General features: G+C 41.6%; 1 protein-coding gene across 1 annotated transcript in view; it reads left to right on the top strand.

Annotated features, from left to right (window-relative positions):
• KIF6 (kinesin family member 6) overlaps window positions 1–23,605 on the top strand; it is a 394,043-nt gene that overhangs the window by 6,607 nt on the left and 363,831 nt on the right. The window contains 1 exon segment of the mRNA XM_030315426.1: window positions 4,128–4,202. Within this exon segment, the coding sequence (XP_030171286.1) occupies window positions 4,128–4,202 (75 nt within the window).

Below are 23,605 nucleotides of genomic sequence, written 5' to 3'. Positions count from 1 at the left end.
GTCTCTAAAAAGCCACAGTTTGTTGAAACAGTTTATTCGGCATGATTCTATGTGATCATTAGGAAGCGATTGGCCATGTCTCTATCTATGGGCCCTTTCCAAAGTATTTTTTCTATTATGTAGCTACAAATAGTGCCTTTAAACATGTTCATTGAAAAAGTGTTATTTGCTGGGGCACCAGCTCAGGTCATGATCTCCTGGTTCATGAGTTTGAGCTCTGCATTGGGCTCTGTGTGGGACAGCATGGAGCCTGCTTGGGATTCTCTCTCTCCCTTTCTCTGCCCCTTCCCCACTTGCACACACTCACTTACACTTTCTTTCAAAATAAATAACAAATAAGCTTTTTAAAAAAGAAAAAGTGGGGCACCTGGGTGGCTCAGTTGGTTAAGCGTCCGACTTCAACTCAGGTCATGATCTCGCGGTCTGTGAGTTCGAGCCCTGCATCGGGCTCTGGGTTGATGGCTCAGAGCCTGGAGCCTGCTTTGGATTCTGTGTCTCCCTCTCTCTCTGACCCTCCCCCGTTCATGCTCTGTCTCTCTCTGTCTCAAAAATAAATAAATGTTAAAAAAAAAATTAAAAAAAAAGAAAAAGAAAAAGTGTTATTTGCTTATTTTTAAAGTTTATTTACTTCAAAGGAGAGAGTGAGAGAGAGCATGAGTGGGGGAGGGGAAGAGGGAGAGATTGAGAGGGAGAGAGAGAGAATCCCAAGCAGGCTCCACAGTGTCAGTGCAGAGCCCAATGTGAGGCTCAAACTCACAACCGTGAGATCATGACCTGAGCTGAAATCAGAGTGAGGTGCTTAACTGACTAAGCCACCCAGATGTCCCTATCTGCTTATTTTTAATCCTCTTATTCATTCTTTCAAAGTCTCTAGATTAAAGATATTGGCTTTAGTATTTTAAATAAAGAGATTAATAAAGTATTTAACCCATGTTCGGAGGTAAATATTTCAGCATTTTAAGGGTGTTTTTTCCCTAGAAAATTCATTCATTCAATCAACCAATATTTATTGACCCTCCACTGTATGCCTTATAATGGCTAGGAATACAGCAGGGAGTGCAGCAAAGGCCCTGCTCCCATGGTGCTTACATTTTAGTGCGAGGAGGTGGTTAGGCAGATCAGAAGTGCAGTATATATCAGAAAGTGTAAAGTGCCATGGAGAAAATGTATGTCAGGCTGGGGAAGGAGTGCCGGGAAGAGGGGCAGCAAAGGGGAGGGATGGTTCCAGTGTTCATAGGGCAGTCAGGGAAGGTGTTATAGGAAGCTGGTAGTTGAGCTTGAAGGAGGGGAGGAAGTCAGACATTCAGCTATCTGAGGGATTGGGATTCCAGGCCAAGGAGATGCGAAGAGTGAAGAGCGAGTCCCTGAGGTGGGAGAGTGCTGGCATGTCTGAGGCAGAGTAAAGGGATCTGTGTGGCTGCAGGAGAGTGAGCAAGGGGGAGAGAGGGGAAGAAGAAGGTTAAAGGGGCGACAGAGTGACCAGATCGTAGGGAGCCCTGTAAGTCACTGTAAGGATTCTTTTGGGGGAGAAGTCATCGTAAGCTTTTTCTTCCCAAAACGTTATGGGAAGGTAATGGAGGGTTTTGAGCAGAAGAATGAAATAATTTCACTTACATTTTAGCAGGATCATTTCTCCTGGCATGTGAAAATAGACCGTAAGATTCTACTCAGACAGCTGTTTCAAGAGAGACCAGGCAAGAAACTATGGTAGCTTGGGCTGGAGTAGTAGCAAGTGGAAATGTTGAGAAATAGGTGGATGCTAGATGTATTTTGAAGGTTAGAGCTGACAGAGTTGGCCGATGGGTTGGATATAGAGTGTAATGGAAGGAGAGGGGTCAAGGGTGCCCTAAGGGTTTTGGACTGAATTTTCGGAAGGATGGAGTTGTTGTTTGCTAGGATGAGGAGGGTCAGTAAGAGCAAGTTTGGGACGGGAAGAGATGAGCATGTGCCAAATTTGCCCTGAAATTTACAAAGAGCCTACACAACTTCCTGGTAAGTGAAAGGACCTCCAAGGAATCAGGACACTTAAGGTTTGTCTCAGGGAGCATTATTGATTAGCTCCAGGGCCATGCGTAAATTGCTTTATCTCCCTGGGCCTCAGGTTCCTCCTCTGTAAAAGATTCCACCGAACTTCTTAAGCTCTATGGCTCTATTTTGTTCTTCCGTGGTTTTCAGAAGCTAGTTGATCATAATGGCTCTTCAAATTACTATGTAACTACATTATATAAAATAAAATATTTTGGGATAACGATATTTGGTCTTTAATTAACATTGTATGATTTATTGAAATGCCTGCCATCTCTTTGCATGGCGGTGGATGTGATTCCTATTCGGGAGGTGGAGTTGGGAATGGCTGATTGATTCCCTCAGGCATCACCAGCCTGGTTAAAGAAGCAAATTGGCCTTATCATCATCATCCTCAAAAGCGCTGTTGAGTCTGTGCTCAGGTGAGCATTTGAACAGCCATGTCCCCGGTGTTAGGTCAGCATTCATATCCGAAGGGGTGCACCTCATGGGTTTTGAGTATTCTGGGCACAGTTGGTAAGTACTACTGTCTAAGATAAAATCTTGCCTGCAAAATGACATGGTAGCCAGAGGGTCTGACAGTCTCTCTTTGTATGGTTTCATTGTTTGCTTCTTCAAAAGGGAGGTTGAGAAGCTCTAAGGAACTTTTGAAGTTAACGTTGATTAAAGACAATGAATTTCATTCCATTTAGATTTCCCACCCATGTCCAGGCATCCTTCTGAACTCCTTCATAGTGCAAATAGTCCCACATTTCATGTAGTCTCTACTGTAATTGAACATGTGTCCGACTCACTTGTGAGTCACAAGTGAGACACGTAGACCAAAGGTTCTAAGCCACTCTGAAAGCTGCTTCAGATGCCCTCAACGTGTTTGTTTTACAGGTTTTGCTTTAAAGCCACACCACCCCTAATTTTGATTTTGAACAAATTTAAATACGCAGGAGAGGTAGAAGAATAATGCGATTGCCTCTCCTCTACGCTTGGTAGAGGATTCACCAATTGTTAACATTTGCCCTATTTGTTTATGCTTCTCTTCTTTCTCTCCCTTACTCCCCCTCCTCCTTTCCTTCCCCATTTCTCTCTCTCTTACTTTCTTTGTGATCTTTTTTTAATGTTTATTTATTTTTGAGAGAGAGAGAGAGAGGGAGAGAGACAGTGTGTGAGTGGGAGAGGGACAAGAGAAAGAGGAAGAGAGAGAATCCCAAATGGGCTCCACGCTGACAGCAGAGAGCCTAATGCGGAGCTTGAACTCACAAACTGTGAGATCATGACCTGAGCCAAAATCAGGAGTCAGACGCTTAACCCACTGAGACACCCCGGCACCCCTGTTCATGATCTTGTAATGAGGACCATACTTGCTGGTAGCACCTTCCCACACTATAAAAGAATATTGTGTGTCTCCTACCCCAAGTTTCCCACTGTGCCTGTGCCCCTGTACCAAGCTCAGTGCCATTGGGAGAAGAGCAGCATTGACACCATTCTACCTCCCTGAGGCCCTGGCCTGGCCAATCTGATAAAGCCTTTTCTTTGCAGGACAGGTCTGTCTTCATTTACTTTTTGACTTTTGATTCACGATCAACCAAATGGGACAAAACTATCCTGCAAATTAAGTCACGGAGGCAGCGCCCATTAATGGAAAATCAACTTCAGTTCACGATTTTAAAACTAAGTTCTATAATCATACATTTCACAGCTGTGTCCTTCCCTTACAGGTCAGACATCAGAAGTTCTTTGGGTGTTTACATCCTGTTCTTGGGTTTCCATTTCACACACTTATCTGGATTTGAATTTGATGCCAGTTGCAGACACTGTCCCTCTTGAGACCTAAAGAACACACAGTTTATTATTTGGTTCAAAGCTGCTGCAGTTTTTCAGAGGGATTTATTGTGCAGATCTTGTCAAAGCAATACTGTTTACCCACCATGTGTATACAGGGGTACAACAGTGCAGTGTGGTTGGGACTACAGGGCAAACATTGTGTTAGGTTAGGTAAGCCCAGTGATGTAAATATGGGGTCATTTACAAAGCTTTTGGGAAGAAAGTATTAATCCAATTGTGTTTGAAGCTCAGCCTTGAAATAATTACCACTCTCATATTTGCAGATTTCAAAGAATTTTTGATCAGGGTGCAAACCAGGAGACCATTTTTGAAAACATTGCCAAACCAGTTGCCGAGAGGTAGGATTTCCTATGTTTTGTTCGATGGGTTAGTGGTTTTTATCTTGTCTTCAATTTTCAGATAATTGTGGTAATGTCCTTCGGTGTATCAATTATATACTCAGGCTACAGGGCATGTCATGATGATAGTATTAATACCTTCTATCCATGTAGCTGTTTTTTTTAGATTTAGAAGCTGAGCCTCAAAACAAACCAGTGAGATAGACAGAATAGCCACTATTACTCCCATTTTAAAAGATACATACCTCTCTGAGGATTGGAGAGATTAAGTGACGTGCTCAGGATTGCATGGCTAGTGGTGGTGGACTCCTGGGTGGTTTCTGTTAACTGCAGGGATCTTTCATCAATACAGCATTTCAAACATATGGTTGGAGGGATGAAGGATGAGGTATGGGTGACACCTGGGAGGCCTACTAATGGTTGACCCAGCTGTACCTCAGTGTAATAACTACTTTTCAAAGCTTGGTCCTTAGTTCTTACATCCCTTGTGTTTCTACATATTTAGACAGTTCTAGGCTACTGACCGTTGGAACCAAGCTCACATGAGAATACCCAATAAATCAGAATGCCATTGTATTAGTATATATTGGCAAAGTCTCTTTGGGACCAGACGCTCAACGTCTCTTTGGGACCTTTGATAAGCACGGTCTCCTCTTGTAGGGAATCTGTATGGGAAACTACTACTACTTAAGCTTATTTTCTGATCCTGACATTAGTTGGATAATTTTGATGATCTCATAATCCCCAAATACATCTGTCTTTATGCTTACAATAAAAAATGTACAGACAGTCCCCAACTTAGGATGGTTCAGTTAATGATTGGTCAACTTTAGGGTAGTGTGAAAGTGATAGGCATTCAGTAGAAATCCTATTCTGAATTTCGAATTTTGACCTTTTCCCGGGCTGGGGATACACAGCACAGTGCTCTCTCATGATGCTGGGCAGAGGCAGCGAGCACAGCTCCCTGTCAGCCACACGATCACAAGGGTCAGCAACCAATGCTCTTACAACCATTCTGTCCCCATATAACCATTCTGTTTTTCACTTTCAGCACAGTACTTAATAAATTACATGAGGTATTCAACACTTTAGTATAAAACAGGCTTTGTGGTAGATGTTTTTAGCCACCTGTAGGCTAATTAAGGTTCTGGGCACACTGAAGGTGGGCTAAGCTGAGCTATGATATTCGGTAAGCTAGGTGTATTAAGTGCATTTTCAACTTAGGGTATTTTCAACTTACTGTGGGTTTATCAGATGGAACCTCATTGTAGGTGGAGGAAGATCTATACCTGCTAAGTAGACCCATTTTTAATTCCACTAATTGGTGTACCTTCTCCCACAGATATTGCTGGAAACTCACTGTCACCTTTTGTCTTTCAAACTCCTTTGTTTTATGAATCTTACTCAAACTAAGTCTTTCTCTTTTAATACAATCTTTCTCCACGGTGGGTGAAGTACAGTTGAGTAGGCTTCGGCTATTTTAGTTACAGTCACAGTTCAATAACTCTTTAGGTTAAATTCAGATCTCCTTGGCGTGCCTGGGTGGCTCAGTTGGTTAAGCCTCTGACTCTTGATTTTGGCCCAGATTATGATCTCGTGGTTCAGGAGTTTGAGCCCCACATTGGGGCTGTCAGTGCGGAACCTGCTTGGGGTTCTCCTTCTCATCCCCTTTCGCTGCCCTTCCCCTGTTCATGCTTGTGCTCTCTCTCTCTCTCTCTTGCAAAACAAATAAACTTGAAAAAAAATTCAGAGCTCCTTGACTGGATGTCACACTTGTCTAAAATTCTCTTCCTTTTAGTAATCTTTTGGGTTATGTCATTTTTCAGATAGCTGACCTCATTTTGAAATTTCCTAAAATCTTTCAGGGAGGGAGCCTTCGTTTCGGTTTCCTGGATGTCTGGTATTTCTTCTCATTACTAATGAGCTCTTCCGTCTTGAGCCCACCTCCCCTCCAGCTCTTGTTGGGTCTCTGGGCCTGGAATCATCTTCCTTCAGAGATCTGCATGGTTGTCCTTGAAGTCTTGCTCCTTTGTCAGCTTCTCAGGAAGGCGTTCCTTTATTAGCTGCATTTGAAATTGCACTCCCTTTCACCCTTCCCCATTTTATTTTTTTTTAGCACTTATCACCATCTGACATACTACCTAGTTGGGTTGTTTATTAGTGTTCTGGTCCATCCTTCTCTAGAACAAAAGCTCCACAAAGGCTGGGATTTGTTTTGTTCACTGACTTGACAATGACACCCAATCCGATGATGATGAGATTTCAAGAATGACAGGCATTTTCATCCAGGCTGCCCAAGTTGTTCCTAGTGGAGCCTATCTTTCAGCAATAGGAAGCATTCCTCTTTGTCCTTTTTAGTACTTACCTCCTTGTATCCCATTTTTCCTGAAAATATTTTTGCTATTTTATTTTTTTCTGTTAGCCTTTATCTAGTTTATCTTTCTCGATCTCTTAATTCAACTTCCCTGTGACCTTTTGTTTTACTATCTAAGTAAAAGATAGCTGGCCTTTGTTTTTCAGCCACACTCAGAGCCCCTGACCTGTAATTGGCTATTTGAACCTGTTTGTATCTATTATGATTATGATAATGATGTTTGGAGCCATTCTTCCGATTTTAATTTATTTTTTCCATACTTTTCATTTTTTCCTCTTTTGCTGTTTGCTGGTTTGACTGTACTTGTCACTGCTGCTGATATCCATTTTCTCCCTCAAGGTGTACGTTGTACTTCAGCCACTCCAGTGTTGTTGAAGTTCAGATATTTAAACTCATTCTTTTGTTTTGTTTTGTTTTTTGTTTTCCCCTCAATATCTAAAGTTTCTCCCCCTGTCTGTCTCTCACTTCGCACACTTTCACTTTGCCTTTCCTCCTTTTACAATCTCCAGTGTTGGGACCAGCTGGTAACTGCATTCTGGATTGTTGTTCATCATTTTTATCATCAGCCTTTATTCGTATTTATCTCTGAGTTAATATTTGTTTCTTTGCTCATCACTGTTTCTTATACTTGTGTCTACTTCTTGGATTCCTTTTGAGTATGGCTGGTAATAATTTCTTAGAGAGTTCAAGACTGGGGAACTTCTGGAAGCTTTTCATCCCTTTTCACAGTTAAAATGGAATTTGGGTATACAATAATTCTAGCTTAAACATTCCATTCTCACGGGGCGCCTGGGTGGCTCAGTTGGTTAAGCGTCCGACTTCAGCTCAGGTCATGATCTCATGGTTCATAGGTTTGAGCTCCACGTCGGGCTCTGTGCTGCTTGGGATGCTCTTTCTCCCTCTGTCTCTATCCTTCCCCCACTTGCTCGCTCTCTCTCAAAATAAGTAAATAAACTTAAAAACAATTTCCTTTCTCTTGTAACTGTGAAGACACTGCTCTATTGCCTCTTTGCCAGAAGTGTTGCTGAAGAGATGTCAATGTCAATCTGTATCTTAGTTCTTAGGAAATGCCTTTTTTTTTTTTTTTTTCTTTTCTGGAAGTTTTTAGGATGTTTGGATTTTGTTCTTTTTTTAATGGAATTTCATATCAGTGAATCCCTTGATAGTCTAGGTATGGCTATTTTTTCATGTGTTCATGTATTCTTGTCTCATTCAGCCATTTCTGTCTGAAAACTTTACATATTCAAGCTCGAGTGTTAGGTTATCACACTGTTAATATCTTTAATAATTAACACAATAATTCCCTTCCCTCCAACTTATTTTTGGAACTTCTGTTTCTATAACTAGCACTTCTCTCCTCCCAATATTATAACTGTCCATTCATAGTCCCCATCTCTTTGTTTTTTGGTTCTGAGTCCTGAAAGAATTTGTTAGCTCAGTGTTCTAGCATGGTAATTTCCTTTTCAGCTGTGCTTTTCATTCTTTGTCACCTGCCTCTCACATTTTTAATTTTAGCAATTTTATTTTTCACTTCTAGGAGATGGAAACAAAGTCTGTTCTTGTTTATTGATATGATATCCTTCCTTTTCACTCTGAAGACAATTATTATCTTCCTTTGAATTGGCTTTTTTTCTATATATCTTTTTTTTTATGTTTATGCTCTACTATTGCTTTCCTCATATTTCATATTTACCTCAGATACATATTTCGCTCAGGTACATATTTCCCTCAGATATTTGATGCTTTTAAGAAATACTTGCTATTCCCCCATGAAGATTAGTCTTCAGGAATACGTGCTCAACAAAAATCCAGCCACTCAACTCGGCCCTTTGAAGGCTGTTCTGTTGGGTTAACCCATTGTAGCTTAATCCTGGTACTGTATACAATTAAAGCTAAATAAAATTAGTGCTATTTCTTTCCAAAGTTGTGTAATTCAGGAGCCTTACTAATTTAGACTCATCTTTTCCTACTTAAGTCAAAAAGTGACGTGATTGCATGACTACAGAACTGCATGCCAGTGGTGAGAAGTTATAAAACTTTACATTTGTGTCACTGGAAATTAAGTAAAAGAATCTTTGTGGTTAGTTGTTTATTATTTAGTACATCCCCCCTAGGAAGCATTTTGTCATTCTTCCTCTTTTGAACTTTGATTTTTCTGAAATATATCCTATGCAAAATCAGCCTTTTATCATATTAATTCACTCATTGGTTTTGGACTAATTTTTTATAAAGATAAAATTTAGTAGCTGCGCAAGTGTGTGTAGTATATGGTATTGCACCATATGAAAGAGATTGTAGTTTTTTGTTTTTAATTTTATTATTGAAGTATGATTGACATACAATATTATATTCATTTCCAGTGTAAGGAACTTGTGATTTTATTTAATATCTCACTCAGTGTTATTCTTCTCAAGCTGGGGTGCATCTATCTTGAGAGGATGTGGTGGTCTATCAGGGGATGCCTGAAGCCACAAGCCAAACCTGGCACATCATCCTGGAGGGTGAATCATCACCTGGAGGGTGAATTTTAGTGAAAAATTTAAGGAGAGAATGTTGAAGTCTAAACTTTTCTGAGGTCCCATCACATGCACTTGAAATTCAAAAGAATCCCAGGTCTTTGTGGTGCCTGGGTGGCTCAGTTGGTTAAGCGCCCGACTTCGGCTGGGGCCATGATCTCATAGTTCGTGGGTTCGAGCCCCATGTCAGGCTCTGTGCTGACAGCTCAGAGCCTGGAGCTTGTTTCAGATTCTGTGTCTCCCTCTCTCCCTCTGCCCCTCCCCTGTTCACACTCTGTCTCAAAAATAAATAAACAGCAGAACAAAAACACACAAACAAAGAAACAAAAAGAATCCCAGGTCTTCAGCCAATTTTATGTGTTACCTAAAAGCTTGGGGTGTGGGAAATTTTATGTGCAGTGAGTGCTTTTGGAGCAATCTGGAAGTCTAGTGTTTTAGAGGAAGGCGGTTTGACCAAAACGAATAGGGTGCACACCGTGAGGGGGACTGGTTGTACCAAAGACAGAGGGCCCCATAGCTGGGCCTGGACAGCCGTAGCACCTGCAGTGCAAAAAGTCCAGCCAGGCTCGTTTTGGAAACGCTATTAGTCACTCTGAACCGGTTCTTCTAACCTTTGATTTCACCAGGGTTGAACAACACCAAGTGCAGCCTTTCAGTTTATTTTGAGTAGAGGTTGAAGGGAAAAAGCAACCTCCCAGGGTTACAACCACAGACTTGGAGAAGGACTTTTGAGAGTACTTGAACCTGCTGGGGTGGGGGGGGGGGGTTGGGCGGGGCAGGGCTTGGGAGAGGGCATTTTCTTGTGGGAGGGACAGCCCACACTCCCTCCTGGTAGGGCCAGGGCCACGCCCCTCAGGGCTGTAGCTGTGGCTCTAAGAAGTAGGTCCTGGTGCCGATGCTGTTGGTTGTATAGCTTGCCCAGTCCTGCTGCATGAGCAGAGACAGGGAGGCCAGAATGGGGTAGAAGAGAAGGCGCAAAAGAGTACTTACACACATAAACTGAAATCTTATTGTGGACTCATGCTTCTTCCCCCTCTGGCTCAAACAATGTGGCATCAGTGGAATAATCTGATTCCGGCCTCAGCCCTGTGACAAACTTACCCTGAGACTCTGGGTCAGACCTGTCACTTCTGAATCAGTCATCCCCTCGGAGAAAGGGAGATACCAACAATACCAAGTTTACAGGATTATTTTGAGGCTGAAAGAAATATGTACTATGTGAACTTCGACACCTTCTTCAGTCTAAGTGTTGAAAAAATTAGACATATGTACTCTTTTCCACTTTAAAAATATGTCCAGTAGCTTATGGCTTCAGACCAAGATGAAGTAAACACACTTCTCTCTACTCCTTTCACTAAGTGTAAGTAAAAACTCTGGGCATTATATGTAAAAGAAATATGAGAAGATTCTGAGAAGGTAGGCTGGCCAGGGGACCTCCAGACCTGAGGAATGACATGGGTGGGTGTGTGGGTGTGTGTGTGTGTGTGTGTGTGTGTGTGTGTGTGTGTGTGTGTTTTGCCTCATGTGTCCCAGACTAGATGCTGGCAAAACTGGCAACCCAGAAACACCAACAGGCTCAGACAAAAATGGAAAGAAAAGTCTGTTCTCTATACCCAGGGGACCAGGAAAGGGACAGCCTAGTGAGACAGAAACTTTTTGAGACTAGTTGCCCTGCTCCACCCAGATACCATGGAAAAATCCCGCCGCCCTACCCCAACAACAAAGGCCTGGCTATCGCGAGGCACCCCATCCCCCACTGCCAGGGTGGTATCCGAGGAGTGGGAAGACTCATCCCCATGTGGAGGTAACAGCTTCTCCCTCTCCCTCTCCCTCCCCCAAGTTGTCATTGGAAGTCACATGGGATCCTGGGGTTCACCACCAACCAGCAGTAACAAGGCCTCCCTCACCCTGCTGTGGTATCAGTGAGCAGCAACCAGGTGCCCCCCCCTGTCCTACCCAGGGGCGTGACAGATGAGACCTAGAAGGGAGCCTGAATTCTCGCCTCCACCCACAGGAATGAGGGCCCCCCACAAGTGTGAAGACTGGGTGGGGAGCCTGGGCCTTCACCCCTACCTGGCAGTGGTGAGGTAGCACCTTGCTGCTCCCACTATCACGTTGTCAGAGGAGGCATGCCAAAAGAAGATTTAAGTATGTTCAGGAATCTCATTAACATCATACCTAAGCTACCCAGGATACGTTGAAAATCCTTTATCAGATAGGAGATATCAGGAATCTGGAAAATATCAATTCGCATAAGAAGAAATAATCAACGGGGCGCCTGGGTGGCGCAGTCGGTTAAGCGTCCGACTTCAGCCAGGTCACGATCTCACGGTCCGTGGGTTCGAGCCCCGCGTCGGGCTCTGGGCTGATGGCCCAGAGCCTGGAGCCTGTTTCCGATTCTGTGTCTCCCTCTCTCTCTGCCCCTCCCCCGTTCATGCTCTGTCTCGCTCTGTCCCAAAAATAAATAAAAAAAAAACGTTTAAAAAAAAAAAAAAAGAAGAAATAATCAACAGATGCCAGTATGTAGATAACATAGGTCTGGAATAACCTAGCAAGGATTTTAAGCAGCTATCACAAAAGTGCTTCCATGAGCAGTTATGAACATGCTTGAAACACGTGAAAAGATTTAAAGTCTCAGCAAAAAAAATAGAAGATCTAAAGGAGAACCAAATGGGAATTTAGAACTGAAAAGTACAATAACCGAAATAAAAAGTTTGATGGATAGCTAACCAGCAGGAGGGAGAGGTCAGAGAAAAGAATCAATGAATTTGAAGCGGTAACAATAGACATTACCCAATATGGACAATAGAAAGAAAATAGGCTGGAAAACAAAATGAAAAACCAAACCAAAGTGAACAAACCCTCAGGGACCCGTGAGAACTCTAGCAAAAATCTAATATTCATGTCATCAGAGTCCCCAAGGAGAGGAGAAAGAGAGCAGGGTTGAAAAGTATTCAAAGAAGTAATGGCTGAAAATTCCCCAAATTTGGCAAAAGGCCTAAATCTAGAGCTTTAAGAAACTGAGCAAATCCCAAACAGGATCAACTCAAATCCATTCTAGGACAAGTTATAGTTAAACTTCAGAACACTCAAGACAAAGGAAAAAAACCTGAAAGCAAAGGGAAAGAAATGATACCTTACCTATAGGGGGAAAAGTTGAATTATGGAGGCTTTCTCTCTCAAAATAAATAAACTTTATGTTTTTTAATTAAAACATTTTTTTAATGTTTAGTTTTGAGAGAGAGATACACACAGAGTGTGAGTGGGGGAGGGATAGAGAGAGAGGAGGACACAGAATCCAATGGAACTCAAGAGCGACGGGATCGTGACCTGCGCCGAAGCTGGATGCTTAATGGACTGAGCCACCCAGGTGCCCCAAGTAAACTTTGATAAAAAGAGAAAACTTTAGTGTCATTTGTTCTTCTGTTTAGTAGATTTGGTAATCTAAATCATCAGAGCAGAACTTCTCCCCAAGGGACTCAATAAAGTTAATTCCATTAGATATTCACCAAAACATCCCTGCCAGTAAACACTTTATTTTTCTCAAAATTGGCTTTCAAGCAGCAAACATTGGTTACCACCAAATTAGACAAGAACCCACTGGCTCCCACAGATCTGTTCAACTTCTGGCCACAGTTTTACTTCACCAGATGTGTTGTTCACAAACACGTACCTGTGCTTGGTGCCATTTCTTGCTATGCTGAAATTTCCTGGTAACATTGCGTTTCTAGCTTTTGTGATTTCACTATTATTCTTAAATTCAAACTTCTGGCTGTGGCACTTTTAAAATTTTATCCGCAACTGAGAACATGACTTTGTGCTTAAAACCAGGAACACGTGTCAGCTTTTAAAGCCCACTGAAATTATAGAAGGTGATGATCTCGAGGTGCTCCACCGAAATCTTAATAAGGGAGAGGATAATAGTGCCGTGCCACCCGCATTTAGTGAGCTTGCAGAGAGCATGGTAGTCCACCGGATAGGCATAGGTTATGTACTAAAGATGCACGTTTAAAATAATGAAATTTACTATTGGAGGTAAAACAAATGAGTCTAAATCCGGATGTCTCTTCTTAGGAGTGACCATACAAGAAATTGCATGAAGCCATTATTTTGCACTGATGACTGTAAGTTAAAGCTATTTGTGATTCACTTGATACGATACCACTAAAAATGGTCTGAGAGTTATATGAAGCACTTTGGCTGTGGGGAATCTGAGTTCTCTGACAGAGCAGAGACATGTGATGAAAATCACTGGGTCTGTGGTAAAATAAATAGCATTGCTTAAATTAAAAAGATGATAAAAGACACTGACCAGTGGATCAGAGGTGCTCTCGCAGTGATGTGTTTCCTTAGCTAGAAGATACGTGTCTTATGCTGGCGGGCCTCCTACTAACACAGATCTTGAGGGGCGCCTGGATGGCTCAGTTGGTTAAGCGACTGACTCTTGATTTCGGCTCAGGTCATGATCTCATGGTTCATGAGAGAGAGCCCCTTGGGCTCTGTGCTGACAGTGTGGAGCCTGCTTGGGATTCTGTCTCCCTCTCTGTCTGTCCCTCCTCTGCTTGTTCCTTCTCTAAACAAACAAACAAACAAACAAACATTTAGAAAACTTAAAAAAAAAATAATAAAGCAGATCCTGAGGCTAAGATTCGTGTGAAGGTAGTGTATTGGGGAGGGGAGCCCAGGACACATGAGCAGGGGAGGGGGGAAGTGAGACAGTGAAGGAAAGGAAGCCATCATTAGGTATGTGAAAAGAGTAGGTGACCACTTTGGGCAGTGGGGACTCAAACCCACTGGTGTCCTCTGGGAGACTGCAAAGAACATGCTTCAGGGCTGTCCCACCCAAGAGCCAAAGCAGCTCCTCTGTGTGTAACCACGCCCATCCATTATTGGCTGGGGGCCACTTCCGGGGTGCTAACACCTCGGCCCTTGTAGCCTCACCCGTACATGAATTAAACAAGCATGGCACACAGGGTAAGTGTGTGGGCAGAGGGCCACAGGCTCATTCGGTAAGAAGCCATTTGCGTGAATGGGCACAGGGAGCCTTGAGTAGATAGGGGTGCGGGTACTGCTAACTTCTGCACTGCCCACCCGCATTTCTGCTCATCGTGGCCTGGAAATGTCTGGGCTGCTCTCCTCAGAAATCACCCGAACAGGGAAACAGATTAAAACAACACCCAAAAGGGACACAAAAACTGGTGTTAATTGTGACTACATTTTATGTAAGATTGAGTTCCGAAAACATTGTGGCACCAGAATGGAGAAATTACCTGTGTGTGTTCTTCCCAGTATTCCAAAGTTCACATACTCAGTATCATTTTGTGCATCAGTCCTTGAGGAGAGTAGAAAAATTGCCTTGTCCAGAAGTAATAAAAAACATTCTTTTTTATATTGCTCTTTCTCAGACACAAGCGTGTTCCTGGCTCAGGGCCTTTGCACTTGCTCTTCCCGCTGCCCGGAACTCTCTCTCACTCCTGTCTTTACCTCCCTGTCCTGCAGGTCTCTGCTCAAATGTCTTCTCAGTGAGGCCTTCAGTGACTACACTATGTAAGATGACAGCCCCAGCGGCCCCACACTTACCCATCCTGCTCTCTTTTTCTTTGTAGCGTGTAACACCAACACATACTAGACACAGTGTTTACTTGTTACATTTGTTTATTGCCTGCCTCTACCCACTCAAATGTGAGCTTTGTAAAGGCAAGGACTCTTCGTCTATGTTTGCTGCTGTGTCCCCGGCTCCTAGCACACCATCAAGTATATATTGGATACTCAACGAATAACTGTTGAGTGAGAGGATCGGTATGTAGAGGATTATCCTTCAGGGGCTGTAGCCTTCCGTTTCTTGCTGAATATGATGTGATGAGCTTTGTTTCTTGTAAATGGGTTTTACTTTTGGTTCCTTCCTGCGGTGTTTCTTGGACAGAGGCCTTTTCAGTGAAATGAAAATAACCCGATGGATAACTGCTTTTTTCTTGAGTCTGGTGGTTCTCAAAGTGGCCCCTGGACCGGCAGCATCCATATCACCTAGGAACTTGTTAGGAATGCAGATTCTCCGGCCTCACCCAGACCTTCTGAATCAGAAGGTTTTGGTTTTTGTTTGTTTATAAAGGTTTGCTTATTTTTGAGAGAGAGAAAGAGAGAAAAAGCGTGAGCAGGGGAGGGGCAGAGAGAGAGAAGAACAGAGGATACCAAGCAGGCTCTGCTCTGAGCGCAGAGCCTGGTGTGGGGCTCGAACTCACAAACCACAAGGATCATGACCTGAGCTGAAGTCAGACGCTTAACTGACTGAGCCCAGAGCATTCTGTTTTAACAAGGCCTCTAAGTGCTTCTGTTATAATAACTAAAACTCAGGTTGGAGATTTCATGACCTAAGGGTACTCATTGCTGTCTTTCTTTAGTGGTATCTTTCCCAGACACCTGAGATGTACTCCAAACAACTTTACAGTTCTGAAATTTTGGTGTTTGTTTATAATTTACACCCCACTTCTTTCTAAAATAAGTGGAAGCACCTTGTCCTAACGCCAGGGCAGGCTTCCTGGGTGTGAGCCCCAGGCGCAGGGCCCCCTGCTTAGAAGGATGCCTGTCTTGGTTTAACACTCTGTTGTCAACACTTACAGGACAATTAAAAAGTAACAGGGAAATCAGAAACTATTTGGCTAAGGTAATTAATTAGTTATGATTAGTTTTCAGCAATTTAAACACTTTCTGTAAATCAATAGTTGTGGGAGACTGTGTAACACATCAAGACCGGGGACTTTGTCTCCCAACTTTAATACCTGGTAGCTGTGTAGGTTTGGGCAACTTACTGATTCCGTGTCTGTTTTTCATCTGTACCTGGGGAAATGGCACCGTAATAGCTACTTTGCCCTGATGATCAAATGAACTGGACACAAAAAACACATGCCCCAGGACACAGTGTGTGCTCAGGAAGTATTAACTATCATCCGTTTTTGGCTCCTCACCAGCATTTTTCTAGACAAAGATTTTTCATTCCAGTTCAGGATTTTACCAAGTTATAAAGCTTTTCTTTATGGATCCCCCCCCCCCCCCGACTCTTGTTAGATTTGGTTTCTCCTGATCACAAATTGGCAATTTTCTCAGAGATCTTTACTTCAGGACTTGAGAATGCAGTCACAGATGATCCAAAGATATTTCTAGTTATTATTATTCACCTTCTTATCCTCCCAAAGAATGATCTACAAAGAACGCGAATGGAATGCAAAGCCTTCTGGAAAGTCCTGCCTACACAAATGTGTAGTGATTGATTACAGCTGGCAAGATCTTTACTGTAGTTATTTGAATTTACAATTGACTGTCAGAAAGCACAACCATAATTAAAATATGTTGTTTAAATTGTTGGGGAAAATAGGGCAGTAAATTTATTCAGTGCATGATCTAAATATCTTCTTCATTTGAAAGTCGCTTTACTTGGAGCACAACTCTTTTAGCAGAAATGTCTGTCATTCTCAGTGAATTTGGCTACCCTTGTGCTTGCCCAGGTGTTTTTGGTCAGATTTTTAATGTACTTCTGGCTAAATAACATGAACAAACTTATTGTTATTTGATAACCACGAGAATACGCTTGATCCCATACAGAGATTTGCTAATCTTACAGCAGATGCACATGTATTCTCTCACTTAGTTTTTACAGCCCTCTGGGTGGACAGATCTGGTTATTCCCCTTTTAGATGAGAAAACTGGGGCTCAGAGCATTTAATTAACTTCTGCAGGGTCACCCAGTAGTAAGGTTGTGGAGCTGACACCAGAGTATGTCTTTCTTTCATAGTCCTTTGAGCCTCAGATTGCTGTATCTCAGAGCAATGGGTTTGTGTATTTCATTGCATTTCACTGAGATTACCCTTGCTAAATTCACCAGTGATGTTCGTGTCACTGAGTCAGTGGGCAGCTTTCAGTCCTCATCCTATTTGACTTTCATGAACATTGAACAGTGTTGACTCTTTCCTCCTGGTTGTTATAAACGGGCAGAACTGAGATGTCAATTCTGTCTCAGCCACTCTTGGGGTTGGAGGTAGGCAGGTGTGGGAAGTGAACTGTGCCTTCCCTTTTACTCCCCACCTCCTGGATTTTTTCTTCCTGTACTCCAGAATCCATGATCTCTGTGTGGCCCTTTAACCACCACTGTGCCTTTTTCCCGTGCATTGTCAAATATTCACGTCCTCCAGATGACGTTTCTTTCTTTTGTCCATAAAATGTCTTCGCTCAATGTAGCTATTCTCCGAGGAAAACAATTAGGTTAAATTAACCATTATTCATCACTCATTCAGCTAACATTTATTGAGTGCTAGCTATATATCAGGCACTCCAAGTAAATCTTAACTGTCTTGGAGGAATTTTTGTTATACAAAAAGATCCTTGTTTACCAAAATCAGGCCAAGACTGATAGCATTTCAGGCATGGTGATATACTGAAATGAAAGATGTTAAGCTGTGTGTCAGAAGACATTTTCAGCAAGCGTTCAGTCATGTCGTTTCCAAGCCTGTTATCCCCACAGATGCTGATCAGGGAAGACTGTCCTACCCATAGTTTCTTAATGGTTGTGACATTGTTCCTGGCAGCCGTGGCCGATGGGGTCAGAAGAAGGAATCTGAGTCAAGGGCCACGATGCAAGGCTTCCCATGGCTTAGCAGGCGGATCTAGGCTAAAAGTGTTACCCAAACAGAAATGGACTGGGGCTGTTTGAGTACCACTCTTGGCAGAATAAACTGGGCAAATATGGACAAAGCAGACTGCTGGAGCAGGAACAGAAGCTGGAAGACTGAGGTAGAGAATGAGAGTCTGAAGGGGTCACTGTCGACCACACGTTGGCGACAGCTGTGGGTCATCATAGCCTCTGCCAATTTGTAACTGACACATAAGGAGAAGGTCCCAAGTGGTCTAGAGGCCTGGTGGAAATCCCTGCTTCTTTATGTTTTCATTCTCTCATAGTTACCCTTCTTCCCTTGGTTTTTGTTCATTGTGGCCAAATGTATCTAATTAAATCAAGGTCACGTTTTATGAGTAGACTTGATCTACTTTGTTTAGACCTAATGCTGGCCTGAATAAAAGATTTAGAAATTAGTTTTTCTTCTAGTTTCATTGAGATGTGACTGACAAAATAAAAACTATGTATATTTAGATTGTACAAGATAGTGTTTTTTAAAAAATTACTTTTTGATGATACTGAATGTCAAAAGCAACATGATGGTTGTGTAAGTCACGTTTAATGCTTGAATCTGAGGAGTCTGAGTCCAGTTCTCTAGTGTGAAGTGCAAACTTATATTCTTCACTAGTAACTGCAAGGGAAATGTATCGTGTCATTTCTATGCTCAAAGCCCTTCAATGGCTCCCTCTTTCATTCGGAGAAAAAGCCTAACTCTTTATGATGGCCTAGAACCAGCTCTGGCTGGCTTCATGGACCTTGGCTTTGCAGTCAGTATGTCCTACGCTGAGAAGGGCCCCATGCTGGGTTTAACCCCCCACTGTTGCCATCTTGAAGCTCCTAATAATTTTATCTTTGAACTAGCATTTTGTAAGTGATGTCCAGTGGGAAAAGGAACACATACCTGAAGAGAGGAGGCCCCTGGAGCAGCATGATGTGCACGTGCTTGTGGTCCAGGTGACAGTTGGTATGCACACGGGCTTGGGCGTAGCACGCAGCACCCACCCGGTAGCATTTGGCCAACTGCACACCTGAGAGCAGTCCAGGGTGCTACAGGACCCCGAGGGGGTGGTCACGCTGGGATACGGACCTAGATGGCGGGAGTGACCACCGTAACATCAGCAGAACGGCATCATAGCAAGACAGCGGGGTCTTCCCAGGGGCTTCTCCGGGAGGCTGGCTGTCCTGTGTGTCCCCAGAGCTGGCCCTGGCGGTGTCTGATATTTAACGCTCCGGCCTGAGCACCAGAACAGGAACTGCTGGCACTCAGCGTGCAAACTATATCAGTAAGCTATTACAAAATAAAAGTGGACATAAAGCATATCACAGAGTTGGTAGAATTCTTCAAATAGGTTAGAATTTTCAGCCTTGAAAATGCTGCAAGTAAAGCACATGTCCACAGCCTTAGAAACAAATTAAATTTAAGATCTATTCAACAGAAAAGGACGCTATTTGGTTATGAAGTTTCAGATGAATGAATTAATGAGGGAGATAATTTTAAAATTAAATTCTTCCCTGTAATCAGAGATACAGAGATAAAACATATAAATAGGTGTTTGGGAGTATGCACAAATTATGAAGCTACTTTTAGTTTCTTGTTCTTACCTTCACTAGTTACAGGAGATGTCAGCAAATATTAAAATGCATTGGGTAGGGGCACCTGGGTGGCTCAGTTGGTTGAGCGTCCAACTTCAGCTCAGGTCATGATCTTGCTGTCCGTGAGTTCGAGCCCCATGTCGCGCTCTGTGCTGACAGCTCAGAGCCTGGAGCCTGCTTCAGATAGATTCTGTGTTTCACTGTCTCTCTGTTCCTTCCCCACTCAGGCTCTGTCTCTCAAAAATGAATAGACGTTAAAAAATAAAAATACAAAAAATAAATGCATTGAGCATATTTGCATTTAAAATTACATTCAAACTTACATGAGACTGATTTGTATGAAGAGGTCAGTCTTTTTAGAGACATATTTGTGAGATTTGTCAGCTTAGATATACTAAAATTTATATTTTGAAATAATTTATAAGAAATTTATTTCAATGTTGTTATAGTCTGTAAAATACTCGTAATAGCTCCAGTAACTGAGAAGGAAAGATCTTTCTCAAAAGTAAAAATTATCAAAAATTATTTGCATATTATACCTCCATGACTTACTTATTTTATAACTGGAAATTATTTTGACCGCCTCTGCCCACCATGGTGACGATAGTTAATGGTACTGTATTGTATATTTAAAGGTTGCTAAGAGAATAGATCCAAAAAGTCCTCATTGCAAGAAAAATAACTTTCAAAAAGAAAAACTATGATTTTGCATTTGCTAACAGCTTTCAGTTGTATCAATTGAAAATGAAGTTGCTACAAATCAAAACCACACTGAGATACCACCTCACGCCAGTCAGAGTGGCTAAAATGAACAAATCAGGAGACTATAGATGCTGGAGAGGATGTGGAGAAACAGGAACCCTCTTGCACTGTTGGTGGGAATGCAAACTGGTGCAGCCACTCTGGAAAACGGTATGGAGGTTCCTCAAAAAATTAAAAATAGATCTACCCTATGACCCAGCAATAGCACTACTAGGAATTTACCCAAGGGATACAGGAGTGCTGATGCGTAAGGGCACTTGTACCCCAATGTTTACAGCAGCACTTTCAACAATAGCCAAATTATGGAAAGAGCCTAAGTGTCCATCAACTGCCGAATGGATAAAGAAGATGTGGTTTATATATACAATGGAATACTACTTGGCAATGATAAAGAACGAAATATGGCCTTTTGTAGCAATGTGGATAGAACTGGAGAGTGTTATGCTAAGTGAAATAAGTCAGGCAGAGAAAGACAGATACCATATGTTTTCACTCATATGTGGATCCTGAGAAACTTAACAGAAGACCAGGCGGGGAGGGGAAGGGGGTTAAAAAAAAAAAGTTACAGAGAGGCAACGAGGCAAACCATAAGAGACTCTTAAATACTGAGAACAAACTGAGGGTTGGGGGGCGGTGGGGGAGAGGGGAAAGTGAGTGATGGGCATTGAGGAGGGCACCTGTTGGGATGAGCACTGGGTGTTGTATGGAAGCCAACTTGACAATAAATTATATATAATAAAACATAAATAAATAAATAATCCTTAAAAAAAGAAAATGAAGTTGCTAAAGATATAAATTTTGATGACCTAATAAATGAATATGTAGTAAAAGCAAGCCAGGAAAATTATATGATCGATCAAGACATATTAATAAAGTATTATCATATAAATTATCTTATATAAACATTATATAATAAAGTGTTATATGTATAAAATTATAATGCCAATTTATTATTTTTTTGCAAGTTGAAAGTTTATCATTACCCATGTAATACCATTCTCCCTTGAATTATAAATAATCCCTCTAAGTACTAAAATATTTTTGAGGAAAAAAGCTTTATATTTTAATACCCCTGACAGCACTTTTTCTCCTTTTGAACGAAGGGGCTCTGCATTTTCATTGTGCACTAGGCCTCACAAAGAATGCAATCAGCTCTACCCAAAACAGTCTTCTAAGATTTGTTTCTCCCTTGTAAGCAAAGGGGCACTTACCTTAAAGCGTTTTTCTTTTTTTCTTATATTCTCCCCTTTGCTGTTTCAGGTTTTAACCCTCCAGAAATCTTCAGCCTCAGATAGGGCTTTTGCTTTGGCTGTTTTTTTCTGCCTGGAATGATCTTCTCCCACATACCCATGTTTCGTTCACGCTGTCACCTTTTTAAAGTTTTTGCTCAAATGTCACCTTCTTATTGAGGCACATGCTGATGATCCTGATTAAAACTGCATCCCGTCCCTCTCCCCAGCTGTCACTGACCCTCTTATCTTCCTCTGCTTTTTCCTTTTTTTTTTCTATAGAACTTACCACCTTCTGACATATATAATTTTCCAGTGTATTATGTCTGTTGTACATTATCCATCTGCATTCTATCTGCTAGAATGTCAGAATTAGAATGTAGAATTTCTGTTCTGTTGATGACTCCCAAGCACTAGTAAGCTGTAGATACCCGGTGTTTGTGGAATGAGTGAAGTCTGAAATTGTTAGATAAATGTGCAGTCGCTCTGCAAGCCAAAATTATTCACATTACTGCAGTGCGTTTTTCTTTGTTGTGCGATAGGCAAATTAGATTCTTGATTCCTCAAATTGTTTACAGCGAATGCTTTTGTATTTCCAGCTATTTTAATTAATGAAAATCCCCATTATAGAATCATATACTCATGCATGCTAATTAAATCGTGTTGTTCATATAATTGTAGCCATAAAAGGCTTCCAGAACACTAAAAACTTTGTTATAAAAGCTTAAACAGTTGAAAATAAAAGAAAACCCCAGTGGCTGAATTCTTTATTTGCTTGTTAAGAATATTTATCTCCTATGAGACCCTGTTTAGCCTCAATCTAAATGATAATAGAAGTACAGTATGTTTTCACTTAGGAGTGTCTGTATTTTCATTCTTAATTTAGGTGAGTAGGCAATTGTGTCAGGAATTACTCTTATTCAGAGATAAAATATTCTTCATAGCTCTGTAGAAATGCATTTACTAGCTTGTGCTCACTCAAGCACTAGGATCTTTGAAAACCAGTATTCCTTTTACTTCTGATTTAATTTCGGTTTATTGTGAGAACACCAAATTTTTTTCTCATTGAGACAAAGTCAGAGTTGTTATTAAACTAGGAAGTATCCTTTTTTTTTTTTTAATAACAAACTTGTGCTGCATGCTACCTTAAAAAATGGAATTGCTCCTTTAATGGGAGAAATTGTTACTCAAAGTTGCTGTGCTATCAGTATGTTTCTGGTAGAGGGAGTATTTATATCAGGACAATAAAATTTGAATTTCCAAAGAAGCCACCAGAATAACGAAATGCTTAAATAGCACACTGAAACTAATTTCTAAATGTTGATATGACATAAAAACTTGATTACTTCTTTAAGTACAATTAGAAGGTTGAAAATCATGACAGTAATTTCATATCTGAATTAGATGAAGCCATGTCTCCAAAGATTTCTCAGTTTCCATGTGATACTCATAATATTATATGAGTAATGTGAATTAAAATTTTATGAAACTAGAAAGATCCTAAGATGGATACTAGAAAGTTTTTTCTTAAGTTTATTTATTTGTTTTGAGAGAGTGACAGAGCAAGAGAGCACACATGCAAGTGTGGGGGAGGGGCAGAGAGAGATGGAGAGACAGAATCCTAGCACAGAGCCTGATGTGGGGCTTGAACTCGCAAACCATGAGAGCGTGACCTGAGCCGAAACCAAGATTTGGATGTTTAACGACTGAGCCACCCAGGTGCCCCTAAAAAGTTGTTGATTCCCAATCTATTTTATCTTTAATATCATTGAACCATGGAAAAATGACCAGTCTACTGTTAGTCTCCAGAACTTTCTCAATGACAAGACATAGAAACCTACCTCAAATCCTAGAAAAAGGAATTTACGGGCTTATGTTACTAGTCTCAGTTTCCTCCTTGTGGCTGGCAGCTCCAAATTAACGGGCCTGGAGAACCCCAGCCCTCAAAATAGGACATTGATCTTTCCTACTAGCTTCAGTAGAATGATCATGTGAAGGTCTGGAGTTGCATGGCCAGTCCCAAACAAATCACTATCACTAGATGATGGGGGTACTCTCTTTACCCAGATCTCCCCAACCTGATTGGTAGCTCTACCCATAGCACTTGGAGATGGGGAGAAGTTCTGCCAAAGGACAGGATACTGGTGATCTGAGAATAAGGTAAGAAAACAAACTGGACCGATCAATCTCTGCCTTGAATAAACAGGCAAAGTAAACAAAACCATAAAAAAACAAAATAAAACAACAACAACAACAATGTGAAGATA

Source organism: Lynx canadensis, chromosome B2 (genome assembly GCF_007474595.2).
Source record: "Lynx canadensis isolate LIC74 chromosome B2, mLynCan4.pri.v2, whole genome shotgun sequence".
In the NCBI taxonomy this organism is placed as follows: Eukaryota; Metazoa; Chordata; class Mammalia; order Carnivora; family Felidae; genus Lynx; species Lynx canadensis.
The sequence above is the reverse complement of the archived record's forward strand: the minus strand, read 5'-3'. Positions and strand labels throughout refer to the sequence as shown.